At 39.7% G+C, this 10,370-nt stretch overlaps 1 protein-coding gene and 1 long non-coding RNA gene across 2 annotated transcripts; both read left to right on the top strand.

Moving 5' to 3' along the window:
* Nucleotides 1-451: 451 nt before the first annotated feature.
* Nucleotides 452-6,674, top strand: LOC122656257. Its single transcript, XR_006332070.1, has 2 exons — nucleotides 452-506; nucleotides 6,474-6,674. It is a non-coding gene; the product is annotated as an uncharacterized LOC122656257 (long non-coding RNA).
* LOC122656236 (reticulon-like protein B2) lies at nucleotides 4,367-6,674 on the top strand. The gene is made up of 5 exons (XM_043850723.1): nucleotides 4,367-4,684; nucleotides 5,274-5,454; nucleotides 5,537-5,678; nucleotides 5,985-6,054; nucleotides 6,176-6,674. The coding sequence occupies exons 1-5, from the start codon at nucleotides 4,474-4,476 to the stop codon at nucleotides 6,343-6,345; spliced, it is 774 nt and encodes a 257-aa protein (XP_043706658.1). The 5' UTR covers nucleotides 4,367-4,473; the 3' UTR covers nucleotides 6,346-6,674.
* Nucleotides 6,675-10,370: the final 3,696 nt, after the last annotated feature.

Genomic DNA, 10,370 nt, shown 5'->3' with positions numbered 1-10,370 from the left:
TATTCACAACATATAATACCGCCGTATATCATGTTTTAGAAGTTGCTATAACTAAATAAGGTAAACTAAGGAATGAACAAATTAAAGCTAATTTATAAGTAGCTCTGATACATGATAAGTTGTGAGAAAGTCGTTTGAGGTGGCATGAACATGTGCAATGAAGGCCTTTGAATTCTCTAGTATAGAGAGGTCAGAGGTGATTTGATTCAGATTGAAGGAGCTAAAGAGCCAGATGTAGGCTTAAAATGACACTAGGAGTGAGGAAAGACATGCATAGTTTAGGACTAGTAACGAGTATGGCTTTGAATAGAGCTGATTGGAGAAAAAGGTTCCATGTAGCCGATTCCATTTAGATGGGATAAGGCTGAATTGAGTTGAGTTGGGAAGTAGTTATAATTAAGCTTCACTTCCTTTTTTTTTTTTTTTTAATCATTATAAATTTTGTGAGACACTGTTGGCACTCCAATTTTGTGCTTGAAACAGTATATCGCACCATTTACCCAGTTGTATTCCTGAAGACAGGTGAGGTGTTTGGGTCAAATAATGTTGTGTCAATAACCTCATCCTAACTTTTTTTCTCCCCTTTATGGTTCATTTGCATGCTCTTTGATGCCTTTCTATCACACCCAGTAGAGCAATAAGATAGGAATCATGGTGAATTTAGTTCCTGTTCGAGGAAACGGGTCAATTTTCTGTATGCTTTTCTTAATTTGACAGCCCAGTGTTAATTCTCTGCTCCATATAACTCTTAACTCATTGTTGTTCTATTTACTTATTTATTATAGTAAGACAGAGTTGCTGCTTATTGGTTTTCAGACTTAACTTTCAATGTATATATAAGGTTATAGGCCTATCAAGCCACTCTGGGGTAGAATGTTGTGCATTAGAAAACATGTTCTTGGCTTAGTATATCTGAGGTAGAATGTTGAAATGAATGAATGGCAAGACTAAAGGGATAGGATCCATTTCCCGGGGGGTGGGGGGTGGAGTTAGGTAGTACTGTTAGGTGACTGGATGAGGAAATTTGACTGAGATGGTTTGTTCATGTAGGCTGCATGCATCTGACTGCACACAGGGAAAGGCTAAAGAGAACTGTGTCAAGGTAGTTAGAGAAGACACAAGAGCATTATTTATGTGTTTTAAGATTTAGTAGAATTTGAGGGGGAAGGGGGACATGAGAACTTAAAGATTTAGCAGAATTTGACTCTAGATAGAATGCAGTATGTAAAAAGAGTGAAAATGCAAACATGAGTTGGGGATAGACATGGTTCTTAGTATCAGTATCGTATTTTATGTATTCGCCAATACATATTGGTATTGCCGGTGCTCAATATCGATACAAATTGGATGAATTAGCTAAAAAGTGGAGCAAGTAAGCCAAATCGGCCTGATACTGCCCGATTCCATCTGATCCATATCGGGATTGGCCGGTACCGATACTTATAACTATGGTGCTAATTAGTGGCTTTGCTACCATGAAGTCTGAAGAGAATTATAGAATGTGGCTTCCCCTGGCTGATCCATTAGGGCAAGGTGGGAGGGCACCTTCCCAACAGAGGGAGAGTGGAGGGCACATCTTTGATAATTTGTTGACTCCAATGATCTGGGCTTCTGGCAGTGTGGGCCTTTGTTTGGTTCCTAATTCCTAACTCTTGAGTCCTAATGTGTGTGTTAAATAGTGTATCAGCGGTACAGACACCATTGTTGTGCCATTTTCATTGCCGGTTGATGACTGATAAGGTATGATGGGTAGCTTCATTTTAGGGTTTAAAAAACACAAATCGGCCTTGGGTCGGATCCGAATTCTTCCCGATCAGGTTCGGGTCGATTGTGCACGGAAAAACCCTTAAATACCTGGAATATATATACCGATTACCCTGCATTTACTGTAGTATGTCGTGAGGTGCTCCGTTAGGGTTTGGGTTCATTTTTTTTTCCTGTTTGTCACTTTTGTTGGATCCATGAAACCGGAGCTTTCCATCGTGTGGACCTCGTCCTTTTGAAGATGTTTCTCAAAAATGTGAGACCGTTTACTAACAGTTACAGGTTCTCTAATCTCTCTAATCTCTCTACTCTCTACACCTACCCTCTGAATTAATGTCTACTGTCATCTCCCTATCTACTATTCCAACCACCAACCATTTTAAAATGGAAAACTAACCATTTTTTTTTTCAGTTTCTGGTGGCCAAATTGATCTTTGCTCAATGGGGGGGAAAAAAAAAAACTGATTACTTACTCCCTCCCTTTGTGTAGTTTGGTTGGAGTTGAGATTTGGGATTCACCTGCACCAATTGGATGTTGATATATTCAGAATCTATTCTCCAATGACATGAAGACACGTGTAACAGAGCCGAACTAGAGAACGGTTCAAGAGATAAGAACTCACTGCCCGGTCGGACACTTAACCACAGTCTCACGCCAGAGCCATGTGTAAAGAACTTTACGCGTGACCTGCCAAGAGCACAATCAATGACAATACTGACAAATTCGGTTAATAGTTCCCGCTCGGTTCTCCCATCTAACTTAAGGAATATGCAACCCTAAAGAGAAGGACATTTGAGACAACGTCGTATAAATAGGAACAGGGAAGAGAAAGAAGGTGAGATTCTTATGATTGTTCCATGGGTTGAGATCGTGAAGCTTTAGAACCAAGCTTTTCGACTCTGGCCCTGTTAACTGTTGTTTTACTCTGAGATCTAACTTAGGCATCGGAGAGTCCCTCCCCCCCCCCCCCACTCCATTCCGGGGCACTCAATCACTCTATTTTCTGGTTCTATTGTATGCAGGGCATAACCGGACCGCGAGTGGAAGATCTGGGTTACAACAGATGGTCTATATCAAGGGATTAAAGATTTAGAATCAGAACCGTTGAATTAGTTGTTTCGTACCGGAATTGGCTGAGATTGACCGTTTTAAATCGGGATTGGTTGATACTAATCTCGATCATGGATTGAGGAATCCGTAGCAGATCAACCAATCTGGCCAATTTGTATCAATATCAGTGGAGATTGATACCGATACACCGATATTGATACCGATCCCGTATCGATGGATCGATACAGACAAGTAAAATTGAAACAAAAAAAAAAATTTAATTAAAACAGAGCCAATCTAGATCGATATTGGCAGAGGCCACCGATTATTAAAACTCTTTTATCTCTTTAACTATTTCCCATCTTTTGTTGTTCTTTTTTCATGTCTCACTCTTTATTTCTTTTTCTTTTTTTAACTATTTCCCATCTTTTTCGTGCTTTGTTTTATTTGGATCCATATAGCCAGTCCGTTAAGTTGGGTTAAAGTTGATTTTATTGTTGTTGTTGTTGTTTAGCAATCCAGCTTCCAAGTTTAGGGTAGATTCAACCCAACTCTGATGTGGATCTCGATTCTAAGTTTTCGAACCCTGATTTAAGCTCTAGAGCACAGTTTCAAAAATCGTAAATCAGTTGCTTCGAACTGAAAGCGATCATGATCGATCTCGACATTTTGAATATTCTGGAACCGTCGATTCTAGGGATTTTAGAGCAGGTCGCTCGCTTTTAAAATCTGAAGAGCCGATTCTTGGTCTTAGGTCCAATTTCAACCTAAATTTTGAGTTTAAAATCCTTCGTCGTGCCCCATGCGTCTACTCAGATGTAGGCATCCATTTCCTTGCTCGTTTGTTTCTCTATCAACGTGATAGCCATGTTCTCTTCACTATCAGATCTTAAACTAATTACCGTATTAGTGGAAAAAGTTTCCTATGGTAGCTCGCGATACATGAGATAATTCTTTTTCCTTCATGATGATCGCATTGACCTGACTTTTATTTATCGCTTCCTTCATGGCCAAGTTCTGGGGTTCCTTAGTCGATATAGTAGTAGTAGTCTATACGGTAGTAGATGGTGTAGGCACCGAAAGCATGACTCACCAGTCCAGTGAACGGTTCATATAGTTCCACGTGTCCAGTTTTTATTACTTTACTTTAGCGTTACATATAATTGGAACCGGGAGCCTCTCCTTCCACCGGCCAAGCTGGCCACCCTACCAATAATGTAGTGCCACGTGTAAAAGTGACCTTTTTAGGTGGGGTCGGCTGTGTATTGACGTCAGACGTCGGTCCTGACTCTCCTGATTGCCACGTACAAAGTAACTGACGACAGACGACTGCCGTCAAATGTAACGATCTCCGTTGAGCCTCGGAGAAAGAGATGTGAGAATTTTTTCCTCTTTTCAAACAGTGAACACTCCGAAGCAAGAGGTTCGGAAACGAAACCGGAGGTTCGGATTCAGTGTCGATCGAACGGCTGAGATTGCATTTCTTACTTCGCTGCGTTATTTAGGAGTTGGGACGAACGAGGAAAGAGTTCACTTTGAGTTGAGGGAGAAAGAGCTGAGTTTGCTGTGGAAAGGGTTTTCGACTCTCTATTCTTTATCAGTCATTTCGACGGACTTTTTTAGGGTTTCGATTGAAGTTGTGTTGTAGAGAGACAGCAATGGCTGAGCATGCCGAGGATTCAAACCCTGCTGAGCAGTCATTGATGGAGAAGATAACGGAAAAGCTTCATGGTCATGATGGTCATGATTCGTCTTCTTCTTCGTCCGATTCTGAAGACGAAAAGTCGTCTCCTTCAGACATCAAATCGGCGGTTTTTCGGCTCTTCGGAAGGCAGAAGCCTGTGCACAAGGTCTTGGGAGGTGGAAAACGTACGGAAACTGCTGGAATAAGTTTTTCTTTTCTTCTTTCTTTTTTTTTTTTTTTTTTCCATTCAAGTAGTTAGTGATTGCAGAAAAATACCGATCTTATTATACCCTACTTATTTCATTTCTTCAAATTCCGTTATTGTGGTATGAAAGTGATCTTCTATTTCTCTGAAGTTTTTCGATCTAAATGGATACAGATCGGGCGGGTCGTTACTCCGAATGATTTGTTCTTTCGAAGTTCAAAGATCTTCTTATGTTTAATTTAATTCTTGAATTTTTTTTTCCGTGGGAAGGGAGGAGTTTTTCATGTTTTCTTCTCTCTTCAGTGTTTAAAGTTTGGTTTTGGATCCTCTTTTTTCCTTAATTTACTGCTTAAGAAAGGCTTAGTATTTCAGCCTATACAGAGGACCTTTGGTTTTGATGGTTACGGTTTCGGAAGGGCTTTTACAGTATCGTCGTTTCAAAATTTTGCTTCTCAGACTTCCTAAATCCCAAGATTTACTTTTTTTTTTTTTTTAAGTCGCAAGGAAACTTACTTACATCTATCTCCTTCCCTATAGATGCTAATATCGTTTGGATATTTTTGCTGCAGCTGCTGATGTATTTTTGTGGAGGAACAAGAAGATTTCTGCCAGTGTGCTTGGAGGAGCCACGGCGATGTGGGTATTCTTTGAATTGCTTGAATACCATCTGCTCACTCTAGTCTGCCATTGCTCGATCCTCTCTTTGGCCATTTTATTCGTCTGGTCTAACGCTACCACATTCATCAACAAGTAATGAGTCATCTTACCCTCCACTTCCAATTGTCAGATCTAGTTTTGTTTAATTCCTGACTTAATTGTGTTCCGCCCTTAGGTCTCCCCCACGCATCCCAGAAGTGTCTATTCCTCAGGAACCGATCATCCAGTTTGCTTCTGCATTGAGGTTTGAAATCAACCGAGCATTAGCTGTGCTAAGGGAGATCGCATCAGGGAAAGATCTGAAGAAATTCCTCGGTGTATGTTGATTTCTTTGCAAAATTGTGCCTGAAATTTTCTTCCAATAATTTTGCCTCTAATTGGAAACATGATTGAGGTTTCAAACTTCATCTGAACTGCAAATAAGCTCATTAATTACTCAAAGTGCATAATTGGTTGATGACCTAATGTTATGATCCTTGTGTTTGGAATTTTACGTTCTTCACCGTTGTTAGGATTGATGTTGTAGGCATATTTTCCTTCTGTGCATTTTTAACAACCTTATCATATCAGAAGCTAGAGATTTCATGGCCCTTCTAAGTTTATGTTGCTTCTCTTGATCTCAGGTGATTGCTGGCTTATGGGTACTATCAATCGTGGGGAGCTGTTGCAACTTCTTGACCTTATTTTACATAGGTATTATCAATTTGATGGTTCTTACAAATATATGCTTTATTTTTAAGTTTCTTCTTCACACTTCGTAGCCCATTTCCTTTTTTTTGATTTCCCACACGGACTTGTCTACTTTTGGAAACAGCATTTGTGTTGTTGCACACGGTGCCCGTGCTCTATGAGAAGTACGAGGACCAGGTTGACTCGTTTGCAGAGAAGGCAATGTTTGAGATCAAGAAACAATATGTAGTATTTGATGCCAAGGTTCTAAGTAAGATACCAAGGGGGCCACTCAAAGACAAGAAGAAAGCTTAGTGAAGCTGAGGTATCCTCAATAGACAGTAGTAGAATATGACGGACATTTGGTTAGCTATGCTTTTCCTTGTTCCTCCATTTTTTTTTTTTTTTTTGTGGGCTCAAGTTGTTGTTGGGACTCTTCCCAGTTTTCTTGGTATGTGTTTGGGTTCTCTCCATTTGGATGAAAACGTTATTTTGTAGGAATTGGTTAGTAGTTTAGAATCTTGTTATGCTTTCACAATTGCAGTTGGACTATTTTGCATGGCTTTCTTTGCTATGAGAGATGAATGTTGTGACATTAAGATAATGCTCTTGTCAAACAGTGCTGTATACATGGGATTTATATATCTTCTGGTGGTCTTGCATTTGGGAAAATGAGTTGATTGGCGGGTATGCTCTTTGTCTATATTTGTGCTACTGTGAGTTTTTGACCTTCAAATTCTCTTGAAATCTTATTAGCAAGTTTGCTTGTTCTTGCTGGCTTTCAAATCATAGATATGGGACAGAAGAATTAGAACTGTGGAATGCAAGCCACTTCCCAAATTATCAAAACAGTTGGTGGTGGGGTGGGTACATGGCCAATGGCTATTCAAGTGAAACAGTGCCTCAGGGTTTCATTGGAATCACCGATTTAGGTATCAGTATATATGAATCGGTATCAAATCAGTGGTATTGATATTGGTATCAGTATTTTTAGGGGTAAAATGGTCTGATCCTACCGGTTGTGGCTGATCTATAGTGATATGTTAATTGATCAGTGGTCTCTCTCTCACAGACAATCTGGAATCTCCTATAATTGTTCCACAGGGAGACTTGGTGTGAGCCCATATTGAGAAGTCTATCGAAAGAGAAAAAAGAAAGACTGCGTTAACAGTGTTTGATTCCTAAATTCCATGAGGATACAAGGATATTGGTTTCCATTTTGACAAGTAAAATGTAGAAACTAGTTATTTCTCCAGGGTTTGATATGAATAGAAACCATCGCATGCCGCCAGTGTGTATTCCTTATGCAGCTGTGTGTTTAGGGCATAGATGTATCGAAGATAGCCAGATAGGACTAAAGAAGAATTGTTGATGATAAGATGGCCCACCCACGTGAGGATTAGACACAGTAGTTGTCATCCTTTGTTATCGATCCAAATCTGAATCATCATTGGCGGGTTCTTCTTTTGACAATCCAGTAGGAATACACCACTTTTTTAGAGCTGAGATGTTACACGGAGGTGTGATTACATAAGGCCGATTCCATCTCCACTGAGTTCAGTTGAGTTGAGTTGGTCTTTTGTGTGTGAGTAGCTCTTTGGTGCCAGAACTGGTTTACGTGGTTTAAGTTAGCTTGTGTTCCTGTCATTAGGGATTTAAAAATGAATCCAATCGGCTGTTCTGGATTGGAATGATTCCCTTGTATGGTAACTAGGGTTATGGATCTGGGGCTGATCTAGACCAGTTCTGATCCAGTTTGGATTGAAATCGGCTGGGATCAATCCAGATCCCAATTCCATGTTTATAAACGTTGGCTCGATTAGTTTTGCCCGTATTTCTTTCTTAATTGTCCTTTTTATTTGCTTTGCTTTAATATTAAAAAGAAGAGAGAGAGTATTTGCACATCGAGTGGGCGAGATGCATCATATCGGAGGGACGGAAGAGTCATTTCATGGGGGAAAAGAGATAGACACAACGGGCACTAGCAGTTTATATTGTTGATGATGTGCTTTTAGGTCACAATTACAATTTAGTTAGAGTTGAATAAATGGACAATAGATTAGTGAAGTTTCACATATCATAATTTAAGTGTTGAATTGCAATACATGGCAGAAAGTCGAGGCTCATGACAGAATCTATATGTGCGAACTGGAGAGATCTTTTCCCAAAAAAATAAAAAAGGAAAACCCAATAAGGATTGCGATTGTGGGCTCCAATGTTCGGCATAGACAAATTCAGAACCTAACATTTCGTTTTCAAGCCCCTCTCTCTCTCTCATTATGAAAAGAAAAGAATTGTATGATGGACTATCCGAAAAGCTTTAATGCGGGTCTCTATTAGCCTGTACATCACTTTATTTCTTCTCAAAAGCATCTCTGACTTGAAATTCAAGTTCCACCAAAAACTGAGCGGGGGGAAAAACAGATCTTAACAAAGGTAAGGCTATGAAGGAATAGGGATATTCAAGGCTATTTGTGTTGATCTTTTTCCCAGATTAAAGTTGTTCATTTCCATGTGTTTGTCTTTTTTCTCCTCAAAACTAGATTAAAGTTTTTCTTTTCTTGCCGAAAGAGGTTATCGAGCCCTTTTGAGGAACACTTCACATTCTCTAATAGTCTTTTTAAATTTGGATACAATAATCATGATACGGAGAGGAGAATTGGAGTACAAATGCTCTTTCACTTCGAAATTAAAATGCAATCTTCACCCCTCCCCACCTCCTTTCTTTCAAAGTCACAGCCTTTCAACTTCACTTGCGGGTCCTTATGAGTTGTCTGCTTTATTCCTCCACCAGTAATAGCTCATACATCAGGTCGAAGGAAAATGGATTCTTTGGTGGGGTGGGAGTTAAGGGGAGGGGATAGTTGTACGAACTTTCGCACCCTATGAGATATTAAGTCGTTTTAGTAGGGTGGGAAATTGAGTCGACAATCTTTTGGTTGTCAGATTTTACCGTCGACCTATATGGACAACGATTTCTCTTACCTCACCACATTGCAAAACATAGTTAGCCAAAACGGGAACGGTAATAAAATGAAATTTTACGGTATGGGTTTTAAATGGTAAAAAATTGCAAATAGACGGTCAAATAAAACAATCAAAAAAATAGAGAATGGTAAAAAATGAAAAACGGACGGTACGGATTTTAAACGTTTATATTTCAAAAAATTGTTACTATTCTCATATAAATTGAGGAATTTTTATTTGAAATACATACTTCCATTTCCGGTATCGATGCATTGACTTTGAGTTGAAGGTGATATCATGAAAAATGTAGCTTTTTCGAGTCATCTTTACGTCGGTGAAAGAATCAAGCCGATCGGAGTTCGGGAGAGAGAGATATGGTCAATTAAGTCCAAGGTCTTAAAAAACACCAGAAAAAGGAGAACTTGTTTTAAATGCTTTTAAAACGGAAATACTTGCCCTTGCCCTTGCCCTTTTTTATCGTATATTTGAAAAACATAGAGCAAAACGTATTTAAAACGATAAAAAATGAGAACGTGTTCAAAACGGATGCGTTATTGCTAACAATGTTGCAAAGTACTATCTATTTGGTGGGACTTTTCTGGAAATCCATGGGAAAGCCGTTGGAAATGGCCTCTATAACCCCCCCTTTGTTGCAACTTATGAAATTGCCACCTCTTGTGCAACTTATGAAATTGCCACCTCTTGTGCAACTCTGTGGAACCGCCCCTCTCTGCAACCAAGTACCAACACTTCTTCTGTGCACCTCTTCTATAAAACAAGGTTCCACATTCTCTTCCCAAACGGACCTCCTCAACCTTCGCTTTGGATTTATTTACACAAAAGCTTCTATCATCATCCATCACTGAAAAGAACAAACCTAACTCGATTCACTGGAGGTGCACAAGTGGCCTGAGATTATCAGTCAGCCTAGCGTCAATCCCTCTGGCTTTGGCATTGCACCTGAGCTTGGGCCTGAGAGAGTACTTCGGTAAAGGCAAGCTACTAGGAGGAGATAGATAAAAAAAAAAAAACTAAAAACCTACACCACTCAACTCTCCCAACTCTCTCTGAGAACTTGCAACCTGTCTCCCTATTCAACCCTCGTCCATCTTCGCCAATCCTCGCCATGATAGCCTTGAACTCCCGCGACTCCTGCCCCTATAACCCCCAACCCCTGCGAGCTAGCCTCTATAACCCCATTTGAGACTTATAAATAAATGACTACCTGTTAGGGTGTTACCTAAACGGAGATGGGAACACAATGAAAGGATCTCGTATGAATTTGGTTACAAGTTTCACGAACTCGATCAATCTTTTACAATCTTTAGATATCTTGAAATGTTTCTCATGGAGAATTCCACACCATAAATCCT

This window comes from Telopea speciosissima, chromosome 1 (assembly GCF_018873765.1).
Source record: "Telopea speciosissima isolate NSW1024214 ecotype Mountain lineage chromosome 1, Tspe_v1, whole genome shotgun sequence".
In the NCBI taxonomy this organism is placed as follows: Eukaryota; Viridiplantae; Streptophyta; class Magnoliopsida; order Proteales; family Proteaceae; genus Telopea; species Telopea speciosissima.
Note: the sequence above shows the minus strand (reverse complement) of the source record. Positions and strands in the feature narration are given on the sequence as shown.